Genomic DNA, 24,705 nt, shown 5'->3' on the forward strand with positions numbered 1-24,705 from the left:
AGTGGCTTGGACATGCTATTTGATACAATCCACCAGTCTTTGGGTTGTACAGTCTACATACCTAGCATCACACTGCTACTGAAATTCATATATAGCACATTTCACATTTGAGATATATGAATTTCTGGCAGACTGTAACAAACAGCATGTTCAAGCTGCTGTTCGCAACAGGCAAGGTACAGGCTGTACCCAACCAGCCTGTGCTTGCAAAGCTCAAAACACAGTATCCAACATTAGATGTAATTTTGCGATTAAACAACATTCGAAACGTCAACTCTTTTCTTCTCCGCCGAGGCTGCTAGACCTGCTGAGTTTTTCCAGGTAATTCTGTTCTTGTTTTACTAAATAACCCTCATTGTGCTAAGAATTACACTAACAACCAATATGGATTTGTCAGTCGTGCTCGCAGTGTGGCATATTCACATATACTGGAAGCTACATATATTAATACACAGGGCCTTGTTCTTCGCACAGAAAGGACATGCACACACATTGCACCTGTTTCAGCTAAACAAAATAAATAACAGCCATTCGCTGACTCATTCCTCAGACCAAGCCTTAACCAATCAGGGTCGAGCAGCCTGGTTTAGATTTCAAACAATGCTAGGCAGTTAACAGTTAGTCAGTCACTATCACTGGTGCATTTCCATGGCAATACCTCTACCAGCGTCCACTTGCCAACCAATCAGCGTTCTCTTCATACAGAATAAATTGTAGTTTCCCTCTTATATTGGTATTCTTGTAGAGTGTCCTGATGAATGCAAGACAAAAATCTTCAACAAAAAATTGTCTCTCTCCTCAGCAATACTCAAGTTCTGCACTACCAAACAACTATCTTTTAACTTCCAGGTTGCAGACATTCCTGAGGTGCGCCTTTTGAACAAAACCAGCTGTTAACCCCAATTCCCAACTCAGTTGAAAGAGAATGAATAATTAACTTACTCAAGTCTTGGGAACTTTGCAACCAGCCGATTCCTTAAACAGCAAGCCTGCAGTTAATTTAAACGCCTTGCTACTCACTACATTGCAGAATAAATCAAATCAGCAGACAGCTGCCCATGTAGCCTTTCTTAAAAATTCTTCTTCCAGAAGCAAGCCACCACCTTGGAAGCCTGTAAGCTCTTAAAACTATGCCCACGCTTTAAAAATAGAACCATAGTAAAGTTATAGCGCAGAAAGAGGCTATTAAGCCTATTGTGTGTGCACCTACCAAAAAGAGAGAAACTAGCCGTTTATTTTAATTCCACTTTCCAGCAGTTGGGCCGTAGTCTTGCAGGTTACAACGCTTCAGGTGCAGATCCAGGTAGCTTTTAAATGAGTTGAATGTTTCAGCCTCAACCATCAATTCAGGCAGTGAACTCCAGATTCCCACCGCCCTCTGGGTGAAAAGATTTTCTTCATGTACCCTCTATTCTACCAATGACCTTAAATCTATGCCCCCTAGTAATTGACCCCTCAGCTAGGAAAAAGTTATTTCCTATCTACCCTCTTCAACATGAATCACAACTCCACACTTCCAACTCCACTGGGATTCAACCAATGCCCAGACCAGTCACCACATTGAAATCTTTGGAGAAAACAATTTTTAAAATACAGCAATGCTTCAGTTTTAAATTAAAAAATCATGAAAATTTTAATCACAAAAATTGGTTCATCTTCAAGGACTAAGGACAATCTGGAAGAATGTGTATTTTTAAAGACACTGTCACTTAAAGGGTTAATACAGGACTGATCGTTATTCCTGTTAAAAGCATCCTTTTACAAGAAAAGGATAATTAAATGGTTAAAAACTAAACTTCTTGACCCTAGTGGACTGTGAACAAAAGAGGGGTCACGTGGTCTTTATGGTTCTAAAAAAAACCATGCCCGGAAGACGTTTTGCTCTGAGAAGGACCAACTGCCCGAGAAGGAAGACAGCAGCCTTTTTGCAGTCCACAGCTGGAAGCGAATAGAAGCTGCTCCTGAGATGTTCTACATCTTGGAATAGAGTATCCTCGAGTCCACCTGGAAAGCAGTGCCACAGTCACTGATTGTTTCGCAGACCAGTGCTGAGAGACTAACTGTCTAACCTGGACACCATTTTAAGAACTCCACAGTCTACCTTTTGCCTTTGAATCATTGACTTTTAACCTGGGGACGAATCCCTCCATTTCTATTTTTATTTCATTGTTTCTTTGTTGCGTGTGAGAGAGAGAGAGAGAGAGAGAGAGAGAGAGACAAACAGAGGCTATCTTGAAAGGGTAATTAGTGTAATTTCATATTCCATTCCGTATGTTGATAGGCTTTGCCTTTCCATTTGGCAAGACTGGTTTTATAATAAACTAATAAGCTTGTTTGCAGACAATATCATTGTATGACAGGATATTAATTAGTCATCCGCCAAATTTGAGGAGGTTTTAAAATTCTTTGATGTTTATTTCAACATGAGGTCCAACAAAATATTGGAAAGAGCTAGATTCAATAAGAGTCCAACTGCCTGGGGAGCCTGTCGATTCCTTCAGAAATGATCTCTACAGGATGGCAGAAGGTTGTGAATGTGGAGATTTAAAAAAAGTCTTGAGTTCATCTGAGACAGAATCGTGGTGGGCGTTACAAACAATTCACAATGACTTCCTACAAACTAAAGATGAACTTGCCCTAGACAAGGCATTCCAGCTAGTTAAGCTGTCTGAGCTATGAGCAACACAGGACAATCATAAGGGGAGGGAATTTAACATGAGGCAGAAGCCAACCCTCAGCCCAGCTTATCAGGTCACAAAGACACAGGGACAATCCAAGTCAGGGAAAACAATTCCCAAACCACCCTGCACAGCGACCTTTCCAGTGCTGCAATGTGAAGCACCCTCACAGAAATCAGTGTCCTGAGTACAGCCCAGTGCTTGGCTTGGCCTAAATAGCCAAGTGGTTATGGTACTGGGTTTGTAACCCCAAGATCAAGAGCTCAAATCTCACAATGGCAAACTATGAAACAATGTAACTTCATCTGAAACAGATGGAAACAGGTTTGTACTCGAAAGAGTTACAGCCCAGTGTTTCCACTGAAATAGGCAGGAACAATGGCAAACTGTGCATGTCAAAATGCCCCCCTCACAGATAGCCCAAAGGTAATCCACAAGGTCAAGACTGAAAACCCAGAGGACACACAGCCATTCTTCTTGGGTGAGGTCAAAGATTGTGGTTCTTCATTTTGGAATGCTGACATCCTGGTACATGGTCATCTAACAAATTTAAAATTTGAATCAGGTGTCAGCGTGACAGTCCTGTCAGACAAGGAACCATGGCTCAAAGACCTCTAGCTCTGAACAACAGACACTCCACTTTAGGACGCAGAGGGAGTCCTACCTGGAATGGAACCACTGAGGTATGGCAGCAAACATATCTTTGAGCTGATGTACGTCACCTGTAACGAGCCCCTCTCTCTCCTGAGTAGGGGCGCCTGAGTCACCCTGGATTTGATCAGATGGCTGAGGATGTCAAAGTTATCACTGCCGTTAGACAGCCAGAAGTAACACTAAAGAGTATTCAGACTTAGATTTCACCTTCAATCTCCTCTCTTTGTGGAGCAGGTTTGTCTATTATCATTCCAGGTACTGGGAAGTCCCCAGTGGTCAGACTAACCTATCGCCCACGAGATAACCAAAATGCCTCCAGTGAAAGCAGTACCAGAGAATGATAAGCAGTCTGCAAAGCCTCTAGCTTCAGCTATGACAATGGTTGACACATCAACAACTGTGAACAGTGCAACTTCTAGCCAGCATGCCACAACCACAAGGGATGCTGGAACCTCATACCAGTCTCTCATCGACAACAAAACGCAGAGGTGAGCACACCATTAGACCTTCCTCTCGCCACAGGAACATTCTTCCTCAGCTTCAGAGGGCTTTGAGATGGCCCACATGGAGAAAGAAAATTAAAAAGCAATAACAGCAACCTAGGGCCAAAGCAACAGCCGGACTGACCAGGCGTGGTTCAACATACAACAATGGAAGTAAAAAATGAAAGCATACCCAAATGCCAATCTAACCTACAAGCCATTAAGAACCAAAACCAACAGAGCCTGCCACTCTTCCAACAGAACGGCAAACGAGATTTCAAAGGGTTATAAGGCCTCCGGATCACCTGAACCTCTAACTTCAAGGACTTGAAGGGGGGAGGTGGGGTAGTGAGAGTGTGGTTAGTGGTAATACTGTAATAGCAATAATGTTAGAATAGCATTAATGTTGTAACAATAAGGTAATGCACAACAATGGAAGACAAAGTAAACTAATGTAACTCCTTATCCATGGGAGAAGGTTTGGTATATACAGGGCTGATGTGGTAATGAGTACACTACTGTCCACACAATGATGTAAGAAGGTACACGACCCAGAACTAGGGTCAGTGTGGTGTTGGCCAGAGATGTACTTAGACCTAGAGATGGAGATAGCTCCGTGCCTGTACCCTTTACTGCATATATGTATATATAATTACAAGTAGTTAATGAAGTCTTGCTGTTACATACAGAAGACTATGAAGGCTTCCCTAATAACCAACACTATTACAACAGAGATCACCTAGTATTTGATTGCTACTTAACAGCAAGCAGAAAAAGCTGGAAGCTTAAAATTGGTCGATAAATTCTTACAGACTTATGGTTGTGATGCAAATAGTGAAATCACAAAGCTATGTAAAATTGAAAATAAAGAGTTGCACAGGTTGCATTTCCTACCTGTATAATCCACTGGATTTTCATTTTTAGGTTTTCTAGGGAGTTTGGAAGGCAGAGGATCCATTCCCAATACTTTATGCAACTGTCCAAAAGCAGCCAGGCGCAGTGCATGCTAAAAATATGCAGAGGATTTAAAACAGTTAATGCAATGCAATTCAGAAGCACAGAACCAAGCTAGTTAAATGCAAGGTTTTCTCTTAACCTGACTGCTTTGGGTTATGTCCTCTCTTTGCTGTCTGTTAAGACTGCCAATGGCATCTGTAGCTTCTTTTTCACATGGATCATAGATACCAGGTCCATCTACAGTGGGAGCAAGGGAGAGTGTCAGAGGAATGAAAATAGAGATCAGAATGTTAACATTTCCTCCCATAATCTGAAGAAAAAACAGAGCAATAGAGGCAGCTGGACAAAGTCACAACTTAGGATCATGGCAACTTGGGCAATCAAAATAGAAACAGGTATGCAGTCTGTATATTTATGCACCTACAGAAACTACTTGAAAAGGCCTCTCAGTGATGCTACTTCCTCACATCACATAACATAATGTAGAATGGGGAAAAACGTCTTCCCCATTGCTCCAGTGACCTTAGCAGCAAAGTGACATCACCATCATGTGCATCCTTTACAATAAAGAAGTGACCTTCTGATAAAGTTAAATAGGCTCTGCCATCTGTAACTGTCTGATCTGGCAAAATCTAGAACTAGGAGTCACTGTTTGAAAATAAGGGGACGCTCATTTAAACAGAGGTTAGGGGGAGAATTTTCTTCCCTGTCAGTGGGGGGGTTGGGCAGGAGCGGGCATGCAATCGGCTGTATGCCATCATTTTGTGTGGGCAGGCCAATTAGGGCCCGCCCAGCATGACACGCACCCGGAAGCACTGAGTGCTCCGTGTGCATGCGGGGGGGCTGTTGCGACGGCGGGGTAGGCTGATTCGGGCCTGTGCAAATCTCCCTGAGGCAGAGCTGCCTTGGAGATCAGTTTGATTTTTAAAAATTTTAATAGAGACAAAAAATTTTTTTAAGACGCGTCCCTTCATGTGACAGTGTCACACGAGCTGCGGCTTGTCAATGAATTCTTATTTAAAAATTTTATTAAACTTTAAAAACCTTCATGAAACCTCATCCCGTCCGTGGATGAGGTTTCAAGATAAATGCGAAAACCGCCTGGGCTCTTCGCCTGCCCACCAACCTTAAGGTTGGACGGGCAGCTCAGTTAAGTATTTTAATTGATATTTAAATGGCCTTAATAGGCCTTTGACAGTTCGGCGAGTACGCAGCCGACTACGATGCACGCCTGCCGAACTGAATCTCTGAATGACACGTGGTGAGTCGGGACGCATGCCTGACGTAACCGGGCATCATTTACGCGTCAGCAAGCAGGGACCGCCTCCGCTCGCCGACTCAAAGATCCTGCCCTAGGAGAAATTTTTTTCTGAGGGCTGAGTGTCTTTGGAACTCTCTTCATCAAAAGGCAGCAGAAGTCTTTGAATTTTTTTAAGGCACAGCTAGATAAATTGTTGATTAATAAGGGGATGAAAGATTATCAGGGATAGGCAGGAATGTGGGGTCGAGGTTACAACCATGATTTTATTGAATGGCGGAACAGACTTGACAGGCAGAGTAGCCTACTCCTGTTCCTAATTCGTAAGTTCAATCTTGAGACTTTTAGCAGTATTGGCTTGTAGGAACTGTAAAGTGTCTTGACTCCAAGCAGCTGCATATAATCAAACTGGTCTAACTGCATGTCACTTATACAAAAGAGCCAAAAAACAAACTGGAAGTCGAAGTGATGACATTTATTTTTTTAAACAAACCATTTTAATTTTGTTGACATCTGGCAAAAGCATCAACTGTGTCGAGCACATACCTAGCATTAGAATTCCAGAAGCCAGACACTCTAAGACTCTTCGCATTGCCTCTCCTGCACCCAGAGGTCTGTTAGCAGTTCCAATTGCTTTTTCACAGATCAACTCTAAAGGCTTAAAAGAAAAGATCAATTTTGGGCCTTTGCTGTGAAGTTTATTATATATACTCAATCAGTCCCACACAAGTAAGAGGATGCAGAATAGAGTTCTTCACAAACCAAAGCATATCAACAGCTCATAACTTAATAGGACTGGATGCCAACACACAGTGGGTGAAGATGAGATCTGATATGGTACCGAGATAATATTTCAGTTTCAATACCCAGCCAATCAAACTGGTATCAATCAAGACATCAATTAAACTGGTTAGAGGCTTGGTCAGTGGGGCAGGCAGAAGGAGGGTGGAAAAAAAAGGTAGAAAAGAAAGGAGCTAATAACTGAATTGTAAGTCAGAAAGAAAAATGTCTTCAGCTGCTTCAATGATTTTCCTGCCATCATAAGCTTAGAAGGGGGACGTTCACTGATGATTGCATAATGTTCAGTTCTTTTTGCGACTCCTTAGATACTGTCCTGAAACAGTCCCTGTCCATATGCAGCAAGACCTGGGCAACATTCAAGCTTGGGCTGATAATGTGACATAAATGCAACTTGCCATGTAAGTGCCAGGCAATGACCATTGCAAACAAGAAAGAATCTAACCATCTCCCCATGCTATTCAATGGCATTACCATTGCTGAATCCCCCCCACTATAAACTATCTTGGGTTTACCATGGACAGAAACTAATCTGGACCAACCACATAAATACCCCAATTCCAAGAGTAGGTCAGAGATTGGGACTCCCCAAAACCTGTCCACAAGGCACAAGTCAGGAGTGTGGTGGAAGACTCTCCAGCTCTAGCAACAGTCAGCAATACCATTGGGGACAAAACTGCCCTTTTGATTAGCATCCCATCCACCAATAAACATTCACTCCCTCCACCACTCACACACAGTAGCAGCAGTGCATACCATAGGCAAGATACACTGCAGCAGCTCAGCAGGCTCCTTTGACAGCACCTTTCAAACCAGTAACCTTAACACCCATAAGAACAAGGCCCATGAGAACACCAACACCTCCAAATTCCACTCTAAGTCATACAACATTCTGAGCTGGAACTATATTGCCATTCCTTCATCGTCACTGGGTCAAAATCCTGCAACCCAACAGCAATGTGGTTGTATCAGCACTAGATGTAATGCAGTGTTTAAAAAAAAAATCAAAATTAAAGCCGAATATTGAATCACATGCGACTTCCTTCTGGTGCACATGAAGAAGCCTGTGTCTGTCGAGGGGCTGAGCTCAACACCACCAACTTCTCAGGGGAAATTAGGGATGAGCAATAAATGCTGGCCTTTCCAGCAGGTCCCAGAACCACGAGTGAATTTAAAAAAGTTAATTACAAGAATGAACCGCAGTTGAAGAGTCCAGCTCAAGAAAAATTTCCCATGCACAGAAGCCAGCAATCAGAAAGCTTCAGGTCTGAACAATGATAACTCTGATGACAAGAGCAATAAGCTAGAAAAAAAAGTTCACGTACCCATCCTTTAAGTGGTGCCCAGGTGGGAACTCTTGAACATAAATCCCGTAGAACACGGATGACAATGACACATGACTTCAGCCCATTTGCTCTGGCCTATAAAACCGTTGAGCAGAAAGTTAGTGTCTCAGTTACTGACCTCTATGTAGATTCAGCATAAAATGCCAAACTTTTCAAATCTGCAGTGCTACTTTGTCAAGGGTAAAAAAGTCTTTACATTTAAAAATGAGTGTTACATATCAATCTAGTATTTTAAAAGTGAGCAAAATTACTCTTAAAACAAAGCAGCAACAATGCAATAATACACAAAATAAATTAATGTATTAATCCCTGAAACCCCCTCCCCAAACCAAGAGCTGCCATCTTACTAAGATTACACTCATTTACTTAAGTGCTTATTAGCAGCTGTGCAGAGACAGAAGCTAAGTGTTGCACAGAAATTTAAAATTCCAATATCAATTCAACACACACATAATTAAAAACTGAACAGAATCAATAATTTTAATAAAAAACTTTCTACTTTAGACAATAATGTAAGAACAAGATCCAAACCTGGAACCATTTGGCGTGTCGCAGGGACGCCAAGGCGGTTAGGCATTTCTGCCTGTCCAATACATCCGCAGGCTCACTCATCGTTACTGTTTCTATTGATGGAGTGGAATAAGAAGACAGGCAGTTTGACCAAGGGGTTTCTGTCATGCGGCGGGGAGCGGCAGCATCCTATTGGGCAAACAGGGCTCCCCACCAAAGTCAAGTTGTAGTGAACACTCTCTCAACATCTCTACTGAATCTACTTTTGTCTTGTAGCTAAACATGGAGAACACTAGTCTATACCTGAACACCAAATGAGCAGACTAAGCCTGAAGGAGTGTACACTAATGCCTGTAGCATTAAGTCTGCAATATTTATCACTTTAATATGCTGTCCTACACAGTAGCTATGGGCCTAAATGCATTGTAGTGCTGGTGGTGTGGGGGAAACACTATTCTACTGGTTATAAGATATTACCTAACATAGCAATGTGTTTAATGAGCTAGGCTAGGAACCAGAAAAAGGAAACTATCAAGTAGGCTTAGGGCTCTGTCCGGGGGAAACCCCCTCTGCCCACGAGGGTCGACTGCCCAGGCCCCCATGACAGAGAGCGTCCAGTTGGTCAAAGGTCCAGCGTCCCTAAAAGAATTGACAAACTAGAAGGCTTGGTAGACGTGATGAAATAGTAAATCCACAGGCAATATCAAAAAGATAAAAAACACCATAAAAATTTTATATACAGTGGGAAACTGTTAAAAGGTTTGTACAAAGCAGTTGTGTATGCTTAAGCCATTGGTTGTTCAGATTAAGACCATTATCTCAAGTCCAACAAGTTGGCGCATAGGCTTTCAACATCAAACCCGATATTAGCTCCATTATTACACTGCTCAGTCTCCCACTGCATATTCAAAACTTGGTGGCGTCTGCACTGCAGCAAAACTGAATGGTCTGATGGTTCCAATACTGACCAGAGTTTCAAATAAGATCAGCTTGTCATGATATTCCTGACCAATGAGACCAAAGCACCAAAAAATTTGACATAATATATTAACTTGGCAAATCATAGTTCAATAGCACAAGTTCTGGAGATATACCAGGCAGCAAATGATTGAAGGCTTGGCCAGACTAACTGAAGCCAGAGACCAGCTTGGCAACTGTATTGAACTACTAAGCCCCAGAAACCAGGCAAGCCCCAGTATCAAACACAAGCCTGTGCTGAGTTAAGCTATCTGTTCTGTAACAGCTGATTTCAAAGTATGAAACAGAGGGCAAATGAGCCAAGGGTATGTTATGTTTAGTTTATTAGCTTATACAAACCCTCTCAATTTTCTAGAATTTGCAAATGGAGTGACCACCCACCGTGTAGTAAAATGTAAACTATGGAACAAATTTATTAAATGTAAAAATAATGGTAGTGAAGGACAACACAGTAGCTTGAAAATGTAAAATGAGAACTTCTAACTAAGCTTTCCCATGGATATAGTTACTAAAACTAGACCAACATGACATAAGCTTTATGCATGGAGTCCTGAACTACCATCTACAAATGAGTTGCATGACAGTAGTATGACAGGTTAGTAAACTGAAAGCATGCTGCCTAGATTATAACCATGCACCCTGTGATGTTGAAGGTTCAACTACTGGAGACATTAAAAACATCTACATGTGAACTAAATTTATCAAATGAACTCCTCCCAAAGAAAAACTTCCAACCACTTGTATTTTCCAAGCAAATAACTTCCACTGATTGGTCTGAAATCTGTCAAGATAAAGGCTGGATTGCAAAGCAATTGGTGTATTTACAAATAGTTCCTTAAAAAAATTTCATGATCAAGGCGAAGCATGTTAGTGGCTTTGAAGGAGCAAGACTGACCTCTGGTGCCGGTTCAGTGCTTTAGGCTACTGTCCACTAGGAACTGCTGCTGTGACTACCAAGACCATTTCACTTAGGGCTGTAAAGCCATATAAGAGAGGGTCATCTCAAATTTATTGAATCCAAGCCATAGAGGAATGAAAGCCCAGAGTCTAACCTACTAAGCCACCCAGTTCCCAAAATACTCCGGAATGCAACATCTGCATACCAGACAGTACTGTGCATTTCCTCCAGTCACACAGATCACACAGATAATAAAAACAGAAGGCTGCCATGATTCAAAGTACACCGAGTCTCCATAATTTGCAATAAGATTCAGGTCTAATGATAATTTCCAACCAGGGATAGCTCTTAAGCTCACTTACTTCTCATTTAGTTACCATCAAGCTGCTTAATCTTTGCCTTCACTTCCCTTTCTGCCACACAGTATAGTTAACCAGCAGCCTCCTGGATAAAAACTGTTAGCAATTTATTAGGAAAAAAATCCATAAATAAAACTGAAGACCACCTCAAATGAGTGCAGTCATTGATTTCAGACTACATAGTATGAGGGTTACATGATACGTTGCAACGTCAACAGCTTAAAATGGATAAAAATAATATTGGATCCAAATCAGGCCATGAAGAGCCAAACATTACCTAAAACTCTGCCAGCCGTGTGTCAGGTGGACTTTTTCAGAAGCTAAGCAACATTTGAAAAAGGACCAAGAAATGGTCATTTTTGCTGCAATGCAAACTTACTCGCATATAAACCAGTGGTTTTGAACAACTTGAACACATGCACGGTCAAGGACAATTTTCATCTTAGCTTTTAAGTCTTCAAGGGTATTTGTTCAGAGGCCTGAAGTCATTTTATTACTGATAGATTTAAAGTAATAAGAACATTTACTGTGTATTGGACCACCAAAAGGCTACAATTGCAAAGATAACATGTCAAGCAGTTCTAGGATGTAAAGCTGCAGTATACTACAGACCATGGCTGCATCAGCTGCCATATGGAGGTACACAGTAAGACAATAAAATTTTAAAGGGATAGATACAAAGATAATCTCTAATGACAACAATCTCAAGTCTATGGATCTTAATAGGAGATGGGACTTTTTCAGGCCGTAACACAGAATGATTGGTACATACTCCAATATGGCAGGATTAGGCCAGTCAATCTTGGAAGATTTAACATTCAAAATTGAGGCACTGCTATTCATCCAAGACTATGTTACTGTAAGTGTTGTTCCTATACAATTTTAAGGAGCTTAAAAAAAATTGACCAGTACAGTAATCCCTCATTTAGCGTTTTAATATGTTTAATAGGTTTAATATGTTCTTGGTAAATGGCGTGCTAAATGAAAATGCACTAACTGAAAAAAAGACTCCCATATATAAGGGTGGGTTAGGTTCCTGATCTTGCTGGTTCTCGCGCTGACACAAGGATCATGCCATGGTGGAGAGCAGGAAATTGCTGGGTAGTCTCAGCCCAGCAACGGCTGGCTGCAACACAGATGCAGAGGTGGTGAGGAGTGAGCTCCAAGCCCAGAGTCCAGGATCGCTACTGGGCCTGGAATTCTGGCACTTACTGACTGTTCGCAGATGGGACCCCAGGAGGCTGCAAGCCCGGCCCTACAAACAGCCCGAGGAGGAGGATATGAGCAGAACGATCCATCTCACTGGGAGAGGCAGGGACTGAGTCTAGCAATCATTCAAGGGTAATAACAGGAGGAATCCCTTGAGGCTTATTAATTGCACTAAACCGAGTTCTGATGCTGTTGACTGGCAGTGCTTTTAAAAAACGTTCCCCAACGTGAAACTGGCTCTAAAATGAAAATGAGTTATTGAAAAGCTCTCTAAATGGAGGATTACTGTATAACTCAGCTCCATATTTGGGTCTGTACCAAGAGATGTAAAATTCCACCACCACCCCTGCTCAAGCCCTAAATGTCTACTTGAATAATAAGTCCAATTAATCAAATGTTAACCAGTTGCACACAACTTTGTACATTAGGACAAATGTACATTGGTTTAGGTCCCACCTCCCTGAATCACAAACCATGTCCCAAATTTCTTCTAACAAGACTTTATCTTATAGATAACTTCTATCTGCAGACCCAATGGAGGAATGAAGTCAGGAGGAAGTGAATTTTCAAAGCCCATAGTGAAATATATAAATCAATAACTGTAACTAGGTAGTGAATTTTACATACCAGACAAAGGAGCCAAGTTTTTGAAAAGGGTGGTCAGAAGAAACATAGTAAAACAGCACAGGAGAAATGCACATGCCCTTCATGCAATTCTATTGACTGATAACAGCATAAGAGCATGGAAAATGTATCTCACTGCAGGCAGAATGATTCATATGCTCACTAGCTTACCCTTGACTCCAGTTGGCTAAGACAGGGGCCTCTTGCCACCAATAAATGTGAAGATATATTAAAAATGCCATCTGAGAACTTGGATTGATTATGGCACCTTCAGGGCTAATGTTCCAGTTTCAGCCCCCCCAGTATATCAATCTATGATCTTATTACAATCTGAGTCTACTTGACAATTCAACAAAAGAGAAGCTTAAAAAGGTCAAATTTACTGAGTCTGGCTCTCTTATTTTGGAGAAAAACTATTCCAGACAAGAACAAATTTGACAGCACTAGTACTGTCAATTCATTCTTGGGCGGAAGGTAGTTGTATACTTGTATTCATGCATTAATGAACTGTGGACAATCAGACCTCAGAGAAAAGAGACCTTCATCCCCTCTGTCTAAGCTAGATTTGAAACCAGGTTTTGTTCAAACAATTCTCCACTAAAAAAACGTGCTGTCTACATTGCACTCAGCACTAGGCCCCAGAGAAGGATATTGCAATGAATAGGATCATGTAATTACTCGTATCTTACTATAATATATTGCAGCTTTAACCTCAAAGACATGACCCAAGAACAAGCTATATTGACGGCCCAATAAACACTGCAAGCTGCAGGTTGGAGTTTGCCACCTACAACCCATCCTACCTCCAGCAGCCTGCTTCTCAAGCTCTTCTCGGACCAGAGGCGAGGTCAACTTGATCTTCAAGGTTAGTGGCTCCTCTTTGTCATTCTTTATAATAATGGCTGCATCTTTAATTGAAGGATTGATTTCATACTTTTCCTCAGTAATGGTCTAGGTAAATAAAAAAGAAAATTAGGTGCACCAATTCTCGCTCCTTATTTCTTCTCTTCACAATCTTAAACTGTTAAAGGTTGCAGACGAGTCTGATGTTGCCTTTCTTATATTTAGATAATTGGTCAATTGGTCACACAGCCAAGGTCAATGGATTGGTTTGGGAGCCGCCCGATAGAACCATTCCTAATTTTCTTTTACACTTCAGTATACGTGGTCAAGTTTACTTTGTCCAGTACTTTTAAGATGGACTCCTAAAATTAAAAATTCGACCTGGAAGAAAGTATTTCTTACCGCAAATTGTACAGCCAGATTATCTTTGACCTTTGTCAACAGCGACTTGGTAGGCTTGTCCCGGCACAGCAGTACAAGTTCAAGGTCAAGATCACCCTTCAGAAGGAGGCCCTTGGCCACCAACCCAACTCGCATCACTCCACGTAGGGTCCGGCTGGCATTCTGTTCTGTAGACTTCTGTTCCCTATCAGGGGTAGGGAATAAAATATTTCACCTCTAGACCATTACTTAAACACATGTCATACTCTCACCCAAAGATTTTCCAACAAAAACAGGAAATGCTGGAAAAACTCAGCAGGTCTAAAAGCATCTGCGGAGATTTTCAACATGGTTTTCTTGCATCCAAAATTACATAACTTGTTCAGCAGCCAACATCAAGCAAAAGAAATAAATGGGAGGCCAGTATCTAACTTGGTAGTATTGTCTTCACCCAAGAACACCCAATGCAGTTCTGACATTCATGCTCAAGTCCCTTTAATAGGGACCTTGCCATTTTAGCAAGCTGGTACCAGCAACTGAAAGAATCAATTGTTTTGACAGATGCTCAAAGGCTGGACCATCCAACTTCCTAATAAAAAGTACACTCCCAATGAGGCAGGAGAAAATGTCTTTAAAATCATATCTAGAGCATTGTAAAACCATCTAAAATAGAATCCAATCTAATAGCTTAAATCAAGTAGTGTTCAAGTACTCAAATAGTCACAAGCTTCAAATTCAAGAAATTTGTACATTTACAATAGTGATGCTGGTTGAGATATAAATATTGGACAGGACAACAGGGATAACTCCCCAGCTCTTCTTCAAAACAGTGCCATGGGATACTTTATGTCCACCTGAGAGGGGGCAGATTGGACTTCTGTTTAATGTCTCAACTGAAAGACAAATCTACATCAAGTTGCTCAGGGATAGGCACAGGCTACTTGAAGTGAAACAAGGCTTTTAAAAAGTGTCAACATTGTGAGGTAGCAAATAAATGCAAGTTGTTTAAAAATACGTTAAAATTGGGCTGTAGAATACACTGATTACTTTTTTTTTAAAAAGAAAAATTGTAGTCTCTACAGAAAATAATTGCCCAGCCTTTACTTTTTCTCTAAAGACAATGTTTAAGCATGCAAGCAATATGGAGACACCAGGTTAGAAAACAGTGAATCAAACTGTAGTGCATATAATTTCAAAGTCTACATTTGTGATAGTAGCTGCAGCACAATTACAGATTAATATCAAGTTAACAGAGAGCTAACGTTTGTCATAAAAGAGCTTTTGCTTCTGTACATAATCTACCAGTTCAATGATAAAAATGGCATACATGGTAAAGTTGTCATGGTCTTCCGTTCTGTGAAAGAAAAAGAAAAACAACAGGTCACCATAGAAATGTACGCAACTGATGGTGCCACCCACGCTTGAGCTAATAGCCTCAACCATCCCGAGCTCTAGGTAAGTATACTATTTCGGAGCAATTTTAATTTATTCATAGCTGTGTACCTAAAGATATTTTTTCAACAGTTTTAACACAGCATGGAGCCCAGAATAAAAAGGACAAACCACAATCTATCCCTCAAGGCAAATACACGTTTGAGGCAATGCCTCAAATAACCTAAACTTCTCTTTTCTCTCCAAATAAAATTCAACAATGATTATATGTAGTATATATATGCAGCAAGCTGCAGGTATTGTAATGTTTGCTCAGAACAGAAATATTTCCAACAGGGCAGCACAGTGTTATCAATACACTGGGGTTTATTCAAAGTCATCACTTTAAAAGCCTTAAATTTAAATGTGACCAAATTAAATCCCCTATCTTTATTGATCTAAATGCCACGCACTTAAGAGAAAGTAACAAGTTTAAAAAGGACAGTTTAAGTGAAATGTTTAGCCCATACTTGATGGAATTGCAGCTTACCAATTCAAGTTAATCATACTCTGGTACCAGTTTCCTGTTTCAGAGTCTTGATAGTATACTTGCAGCGAAATTCATTTCTGGGAGTGCGCAACAACAGGAGGTGGTCTGATAGATGGTCAACATTTCATTAAACAGCAAAAGGGTAATCAAACGAAAGGTGGGCCAATTAGGGACCAAAATCAAGAGCATCTTCTGGAGGCAATCAGTGGGCATGACTGTGGTACTAAATAAGTACTTTACACATTTGCCTCCAAAAGTATGCTTACAATGCTGCAGTAAAAAAAGTAGCGATATTGGATAGGAACAAGAATGGATAGAGGTACTTAAGAAGGCTGGCAGTACTTAGTCGAGAAGTCAAGTACTGATGCTTTACTATGAGAAGCAAGACTGATGACTGCAAAGGCTCTGGCCACAATATTCCAAACCTCGAGTATGGGGGCTGGGGGGGGGGGGGGGGGGGGGGTGCCAGGAGGGCTGAAAGATTGTAAATATTACATTCAACACAAAAGAGAAAAAGTTATTACAAGCCAGGACAACTCCACCAGACAACCGGCAAGGCATGATGGATCAAATGGCTTCTTTCTACATTATATCATTCTATAATTTGAACATACTGTATGCAGGTAAAGTATCACCACCCACAGCTGAAGAAGATAGTAGCCCCCGATGCACAGCAAATACAATTGAGAACCAAGCTGAATACAGAAGGTTCAGAAGGGATGTGAAAAAGCAAATACAGGAAGCAAGGAGGAATTATGAAAAAGACTGGCAGCTAACATAAAAGTAAATCCCAAAGTATTCTACAAGCACATCAATGGTAAAAAGGTGGTAAAAGGGCCAATTAGGGATCAAAAAGGGGATTTATATACAGGCAAGAGGCATGGCGGAGGTGTTAAATGAATACTTTGAATGTGTCTTTACCTATGAGGCAGATGCTGCCCAGGCCATGGTGACAGAGGACTCAGTCACTAAAAGGGTTTAAAATTGATAAGGAGGGGATATTGGATAAGCTGTCAGTACTTCAAGTTGATAAGACACCAGGGCTGAATGAGATACATTCAAGAATATTGAAGGAAATGAGTGGAAATTGCAGAGGCACTGGCAATAACCTTTCAACGTTCCCTGAATTTGGGGGAGATGCCAGAGGACTGGAGAATTGCAAACATCACACCCTTGTTCAAAAAAGGTTGTAAAGATCTGGCCTGCAATTACAGACCAGCCAGCTTAACTTTGGGGGTGGGGAAACTTCTAGAAACAAAAAATTATTTGGGATAGAATTAATAGTCACATGGAAAAATGTGGATTGATTTGGGAAAGTCAGCATGGATTTGTTAAAGGAAAATCATGTCTAATGCGACTAAAAGCTGACAAGTCCCCTGGACCCAATGGCCTGCATCCTGGAGTGTTAAAGGAAATGGCTGCAGAGATAGTGGGTGCATTGGTTGAAATCTTCCAAAATTGCCTATATTCTGAAAAGGTCCCAGTGAATTAGAAAGCTGCATGTAGAACACCTCTATTCAAGAAAGGAGGGAGACAGAAAGCAGGAAACTTTAGGCCAATTAGCCTAACATCTGTCATTGGGAAAATGCTACAATCGATTAAGGAGGTAGCAGAACATTTAGAAAATCATAATACCATCGGGTAGAGTTAAATACTTTTGTGAAAGGGAAATCACGTTTGACACATTTATTAAGAGTTCTGTGAGGATCTAACAAGTAAGGTGGGTAAAGGGGAACAAGTAGATGTAGTGTATTTGGATTTCTAAAAGGCATTCGATAAAGCGCCACATAAAAACTTACTACAAAAGATGAGTTCAAACTGTTGGTGGAAATGTATTAGCATGGATCGAGGATTGGCTAACCAACAGGAAACAGGGTCAAGATAAGTGGGTCATTTTCAGGTTGGCAAAAGTGGAGTACAAGGGGGATCAGTGCTGGAGCCTCAACTATTTACGACCTATATTAATAACTTGTATGAAGAAACCAATTGTATTTATAGCCAAATTTGAATACAAAAATGGGCATGAAAGCAAGTTGTGAGGAGGATGGAAAGAATCTGCAAAGGGTTAAAGATAGGTTAAGTGAGTGGGCAAAAAATTGGTAGATAGAATATAATATATGGGAAAACGTGAGGTTGCCCACTTTGGCAGGAAGGATAGAAATGCAGATTATTCAAAGAGAGAGAGAGAGAGAGAGACTGCAGAGTGCTGTGGTACAGAGGGATCTGGGTGCACATGTACATGAACCACAGAAATTAGCATGCAGGTACAGCAAGTGATTAGGAAGGCAAATGGAATGTTGGCCTTTATTGCAAGGAGGATGAAGAATAAAAGTAGAGAAGTCTTGCTACAACTGTACAGGGCATTTGCGAGATCTCATCCAGAGTACTGTGTAGAGTTTTGGTTTCCTTACTTAAGGAAGGACATACTTGCATTGGGAGCAGTTAAGAGAAAGTTCACTAGGTTGATTCCTGAGATGACGGGGTTACTTTATGAAAAAGGTTGAGCTTATACCCATTGGATTTTAGAAGAACGAGAGGTGATCTTATTGATTCCGAGGGAGCTTTACAGGGTGGATGATAAGAGGATGTTTCCCCTCCTGGGGAATCTAAGACTAGGGGGTGCAGTTTAAAAATAAGGGGCCTTCCAATTAAGACGGAGATGAAGAAAAAATTCTTGATGCTTGTTTGTCTTTGGAATTCTATTCCAGAGAGAGCAATGGAGGGTTAGGGAGTCAAGGGTTATGGGGGGGGGTGCAGCCAAGAAAGTGGAGTTAAGGCCACAATCAGGTCAGCCATGATCTTATCGAATGGCAGAGCAGGCTCAATGGGCTAGATAGCCTACTCCTGCTCCTATTTCTTATGGATCTGATAGTAGACACTATTCATCCTCCAACTTGCAAATCTATTTAATACAGTTCCCAAAGTTTTCCACAATATATGTTATTCATTTCCCTCCATTTTACTGGAACATTAATCCTACATACCCCTCCTTATTCTCTCCTTCTGTTGTTGGTGCCTCAGTCACTTCAGTAACTTCTGTTTTAATACTGGCCTTCTCCTGCTCATCCAACCAGTCAGAAACTGCTTTCAGTGCCCTCTCTGTATGTGACACCATATTCTGAACTGCTTCCAGTTCTTCTTGAGTTGGGTAGATGGCAGCATGTTTTGCCATCACATGCCGGTCATCATTCACAAATATACGCATGGGACGCTGGAAGGAATACAACAGTGAATGGCTACAAAGCATCTTAATTTATGTCAAACAAACGAGACAAGTTATGATAAAATGTCAACACCTGGTCTGAATGATTCAAGTTTCTCCTTTCCAACTTAGTTATTAAGAAGAAAATGCAGTAATTTCAAAGCAAGCCAAATGGATACATCATATTTTATGCCAGAATACAAACCCTTGCATGATGGTGCAACTATCAGCAATGTTTCTAAGCACCTTGTTCTAAGGAACATAAATCCTGCTGGGTATGACTCCATGTTCACCAGTCACACCCAACAGGGGATACAGCTTTTATGAATCTAGCCAGAGGCCACCAACAAATTATTTGACCATAGATCACTGCTAACCCAGATCCCATCCTCAATCATACACAAATCAATTCTGACATATATAGGTAATGCTACATAGTATTTCAATGGAGAACTTTAGCTGTTCTATCCTTTCCCTAGCCCTAGAGTATTAAAGCATTGCAAGCTAAACTGAAGCTATCTCAGCATCATAACAATCATTCAAGAGGTTCTCCTTAATAAATTGAGCATTAGGGAAGGCTAGTTATTCAGTAAAGTATAATCTGAAAACGTGCAGATTCCAAAATCTTAGCATCCGATATGCTAACACTCCCATCGAAATTACTAGCTGCATTGTGGCTAAGGGCAATTTCCCTTGCACTACCTCCCATCTGCCCACTCTGCCATAGCATCCTTCACTTCTGCTCCCTTTATCTTTCTAACTTTAAGTTTAGCAGCAATGATTATAGCCATTTTTCCTATATGTTCCACTGTAAAATGCTACATGAACAATGCTGTTAAGTGGCTATTCATATTGTTTTGAAACATGAAAGTAGATTTTTTATTCCTTCAGAAATCATTCTAGTGTTTGGAGAGCTCACCCAGTGCAGTAAATGAAGGATGGATGTCTCAAACTCTCAGGATCTATTGCAGAGGACAAGAGCTAGAAACCGGATGGGCATCAAACAGGCTGAACAGAATAGCCAGTAAGGTTCAAGACATTTTCTTCATTCTTGCCTCGTAAATTCAGTCAAAGGGCCAAAATGGGATAAAGTGCACAATCTATACAATCCATCAGATGTACTTCTGTATCACATTAACCCATTCATTTTGTTAACTGAAATGTGACTTAACCAGTTTTTCCCAAACGAAGTAGATTTGAATTTTAAATGATTGTAGCACCCTCAAGACAACCACAAATTACTCCTTTAGTCAGAAAATCCACATTTAAGAAAGCCATAGGCCAACAAGGATAAAGAATTCCCTTTCCTATGCTGATACACTTACCATTGTGGTTTCAGCCTCCACCCGCTCTACCTTGGAGGGTTTCTTTGGCTTCTTACGTGATTTCTTCGGTGCTTTGGGTAGTTTTTCCAATATCCTTGGACGATAAGATTTCAGCCCCTCCTCAAAGCACAGGCAGTCGTACCACAGGCGCAGCTCCTCGTATCTATAATTGAACATATTAATGAGAACCCGCATCTCTCCTCAATCAGCACCTTATAAAAGGGCTTAATGTTCAGTTAGTATCTACGTTCAAACTGCAGTGGCTCAAGGTAGCTCACCACCACTTTCTCAAAGGCAACTAGGGGATGAGCAATAAATGCTGGCCTAGCCAGCGAAGACCACATCCCCCGAATGAACTGTAAAAAACTGCAGCTTCAGTGTAAACCTTACGATATACCTCACTGTAAAGCAGACAAGATTAAACTTATACTGGAAATTTAATGCAAACTATCCAGATTTGTCTCTAGTTTGGATGAATTGAGCCAACACCTATTTAGAGCTGACTTGCTCGATCAGTCCAATCATCAAGGTGGTTGAGGAAAATGTCACCAGAAAGTAAAAAAAGGGTCCAATCTGAAGCTCATCTTCATCTCAAACATAATCCCTGGTTCTGCTGTTACAGCAATTTCCAGGACTCTGCAGTTATGGTTTTTTGCTGTAATGTTTTGTTATAGCTCTGCCGTTACACTTCAAACATTGTTAAACCACAATCTACCTATGTTTCTGGCTATTATCACATTTAGGTACAATTTTTTGCTCTTACCAGCCACATTACACAAAACATGTGGTTCCTGGGCACAGATGCATTACATACGCCAGCTGCTCAAAGAAAATACATCAATACCATACAAATCACAATACTTCCAGGTTTAGGAATTTTGCAAATGGGAAACAAAGCACATGCAAGACCCGCTTCAACTATAGAAATCCTAGGATCACTTTATGGAGCCAAAAGCAAGTTGCTCAAAAACGTATCTACCTATCCCACCAAAATACATTAATTCAATTTCAAAAGCTTCAGCTGCAGCCTAGCCAAATAAATATGCCAGTATCTTCTACGTACATCACTGCCAGTTCCTCTGATTTAGAGCATCTCAACAATATGTTCTAGGAAATCTCAGTATAACAGACTAACAGCAAAAACGGTCACAAACTTTAGCTCACTAACTCGTCACTGCAAGTTCCATCTCATCCCCCTTATTCAGCTTTGATTACTATGACGCATATAGCAGTTCCACCAAATAAGGGGGAGCCCATAAGGACATGTGGACAACCCAGATAAAACTAAAATCTAGTTTCAGTGATACCATTTCAGTTCTAGCAACAATTAGTGACACCCAGAATAAACAACAGGAGCTATGATGGTCCTCCACTTAAAACATGCTTCAATTTTGATCCAATGCGTTTTATATATCATGTCAGAGTCCATACCATATACTTTTAATAGTAACCTGGCAAAGCCCAACATTAACAGTTTGCCCATTGCCTGCGCAGCCTTGTGGGAAACTGGAAATATTTCACTGGGCATGCTACCATGCAGCTTTTAAGAAAATATTTGGTCACATTTACATCAAGTTTTCTGATGATCATATTAAAACAAATGCTTGCAATGTTGAACTAACTTATGAATTCAGAATATAAACTTGGAGTTGCACAGAAGTTCTGCAAAATTAAGAATTTAAAGGAAACTAACACACAATACAATAAATCAGAGCTGGATAACTACTGAAAACAATAAATAGTGGGCTTGATGTGAAACAGTGTATTTTACCATCAAGACAAGTGAAGTGAACTTTTGATTTGGGCATGGGACCTTTCAGAGAGCTAAGTGCCTCAAGGACAAGAGGCCAGAGTAGTTCCTGTCAGGTCCTAAAAGGAGCTTCATGACTAGTCATGATCTCAGTTAACAGATTTGGGATTAGACAGCTGATGGAAGTGGACTGCAATAGCCATGTTGTACACTGCACACACAGACTCTTCAGCCCTTAGCACAAGGTGCTGTAAGTATCAATGTAATTATCTTATCTCCTGCAACATGAAGACAATATCCCAAGGGTGCAATTTAAGTTGCAATGATTCCTTAAAGGCCATACTTCAATTAAGACTCACCTTGGGGGTAGTAGACTAAGAGCACTAGACACCCATGAACCCTCCCTCCAAGTTTCAATATGCTTTAAACAGCTAGTCATGAAACTCTGAATTGGCAACCTGTGAAGCCTAACATTTACCTATCGTAGTCCTGAGGGTACAGGCGCCTGCCACTGCGAATGAGTTCGTCCCAGTACAGGAGCTCCATGTAAGCCTGCCTCTTGTCCCACACTGGCAGTGGTGGTGGCATCAACTTTAGTTTTCTCTTACCACCTTGAGATTTCTTTAAGCCACCACGAACCATAGCCTGCAAGTAAATGTTTATCCTTTCAAACAAGGAAAGCATTCCACCAACTGTAGAATTATTACTGCACTGCAATGTAGGTTCATTTTAATACCTACAGCCACCCGGCACCAGGAAGCAATAGACTTAGGATAAACATAGGGAATACTAATACTCTTTCATCAAAAAAGGACAACAAAACTACCTTAACTTCTAACCAGCTAAACAATCTGAAGCAAAAAAAAATATATACTTTATACTTCATTAGTGAAACAGTCCACATTTAACCTTCAAGACCAAAGGATGGCTATTGGGTAGAAAAGGAGAAGAAAAGCCCAATCAATCCAGACCACTCACTATGTGTGGCCAACTGAGAAAGTGCACAGGGGCTAGGTTAGGCCATGGTTCCCCACTGTTTTCCTGTTTATCAATGAGCATCTTCTCACAGGTTAGCGATTGATGTAGAGACTGTTAACATTTAAGAATAGGGTATGTGATCAAAGGAGAATAAAGGCAAATTGGATCCGAGTGAGCACATGGAGTTAGAGGTACTGCTCATTGGGAGAGTTAACAGGGTCAAGTTGGGCCAAAGGTCTGCGTCGCTGCTATAATTTGTGTGCAATTTTAAAAGCAGTCATTTGGTAACTGGTGGGTACAAATGTTGCATCATTAAAAGAACAAAGTTTAGAGAACATTTTTCTTATAAAGTGCAAAAATGTTAGAACATAGAATGCGCTACACAAAACAGTATTGGAAGCAAAATAAATAGGTTTTTTTTAAAGAGGGAAAGCTGATAAACATTGGCAGAGACAAGGAAAAGGGGCTAAGTAGATAATTCAGAGCTGATGCAGTTACAATGGCTAAATATTCTCACTGTGGTGTAAAATTCTATATTTAGAAATATCCTTCAAGATGCTTGGAATGGTATGCAACACAAGGGACCAAAGAAAGGTAATGCAGGAATGTTCTCCCCTAAACCAATCCCTCCCATCCAAAAAGATGGATACTCATGCACATAACTAAATATGATCCACACAGATGTACTTCCACTTCTAGCAGATAGCCCTGAATTGCTATCAGTAATAATTGCTATCAGTACCAAAAAGCCAAGACCAGTTGAGGAGCCCAGCACTGTCACTCAGCACAAACAGAAAACAGCTGTTTGGTCTACATCACATCTTAGGAATTCCAACACACACTTCAAGTATCAACCTTTCCATCTACATATGCCATCCCGTATGTCCAGTGCCCAATAAAGTAGGAACTAGAATGAAGTTGAGTACTTATTTGTTGCAATGTTGCTAACAGTTAACTCTGCATGTAAAGTACTCACGTAACCAGTTAAAACAGACTGATTCTGAGCATTATCTGGCAATCTGATGAAGACTCTCAAATGAAATGTCACTCCATTTTATCTTCCAGACTTATTGACTAACAGCTTTTATATTAAATTAAAAATGCTCAGCAGACAAGTGAGCTTTTCCTTACCAGTGTTTAGTCATCTGGCTCCTGTATCATTACTCTACAATCCCTGTCATAGCATTTAAACAGCCTTAAACAAAGCCACAAATGATATCCAATGTGACTGTGACATGGTGGGCTATTCCCTCAACATTCAACTTGTCTGCAGCCTTTGATACAGTTGAGCACACCATCTTCCACATTCACTGGGTGAATGGAACTTGCCTCACCTGATTCCACTCTTTCCCATCCAATCTTATTCCAGTGGTGGCTTCGCTTCCCACTTCCACAATTACTTCAAGTCTCCCTGCTGCCACCCCCACCACCACTCTGTTTCTTTCATTCAATCCTGCTTATTTATTACTAAAAATTAAGTAACTTAGTCCATTAATTGCCATTACTGCATTGCACAGTACCAGGACTTTATGCAGCAGATCAGTGGGACACAAA

General features: G+C 40.8%; 2 protein-coding genes across 6 annotated transcripts in view; one reads left to right on the top strand and one right to left on the bottom strand.

Annotated features, from left to right (window-relative positions):
* Nucleotides 1-13,471, top strand: part of qtrt1 (queuine tRNA-ribosyltransferase 1) — an 86,064-nt gene extending 72,593 nt beyond the window's left edge. The window contains exon 12 of the mRNA XM_041177228.1: nt 13,456-13,471. The gene's annotated coding sequence lies outside the window, so the exon portion shown is untranslated. The remainder of the gene's footprint in view (nt 1-13,455) is intronic.
* Nucleotides 1-24,705, bottom strand: part of ilf3b (interleukin enhancer binding factor 3b) — a 68,101-nt gene that overhangs the window by 32,240 nt on the left and 11,156 nt on the right. For 3 of the 5 annotated variants that reach the window (XM_041177219.1, XM_041177218.1, XM_041177222.1), the window contains exons 2-12: nt 22,652-22,818; nt 20,424-20,586; nt 18,881-19,107; nt 15,303-15,329; nt 13,997-14,180; nt 13,555-13,702; nt 8,705-8,796; nt 8,153-8,248; nt 6,576-6,687; nt 4,911-5,008; nt 4,709-4,820 (exon numbers count right to left, since the gene is read on the bottom strand). In XM_041177219.1, coding sequence (XP_041033153.1) covers nt 4,709-4,820; nt 4,911-5,008; nt 6,576-6,687; nt 8,153-8,248; nt 8,705-8,796; nt 13,555-13,702; nt 13,997-14,180; nt 15,303-15,329; nt 18,881-19,107; nt 20,424-20,586; nt 22,652-22,815 — 1,423 coding nt within the window. In that variant the 5' untranslated portion in view covers nt 22,816-22,818. The remainder of the gene's footprint in view (nt 1-4,708; nt 4,821-4,910; nt 5,009-6,575; nt 6,688-8,152; nt 8,249-8,704; nt 8,797-13,554; nt 13,703-13,996; nt 14,181-15,302; nt 15,330-18,880; nt 19,108-20,423; nt 20,587-22,651; nt 22,819-24,705) is intronic. The other 2 variants (XM_041177221.1, XM_041177220.1) reach the window with 1 other exon arrangement.

This window comes from Carcharodon carcharias, chromosome 30, assembly GCF_017639515.1.
Source record: "Carcharodon carcharias isolate sCarCar2 chromosome 30, sCarCar2.pri, whole genome shotgun sequence".
Taxonomy (NCBI): Eukaryota; Metazoa; Chordata; class Chondrichthyes; order Lamniformes; family Lamnidae; genus Carcharodon; species Carcharodon carcharias.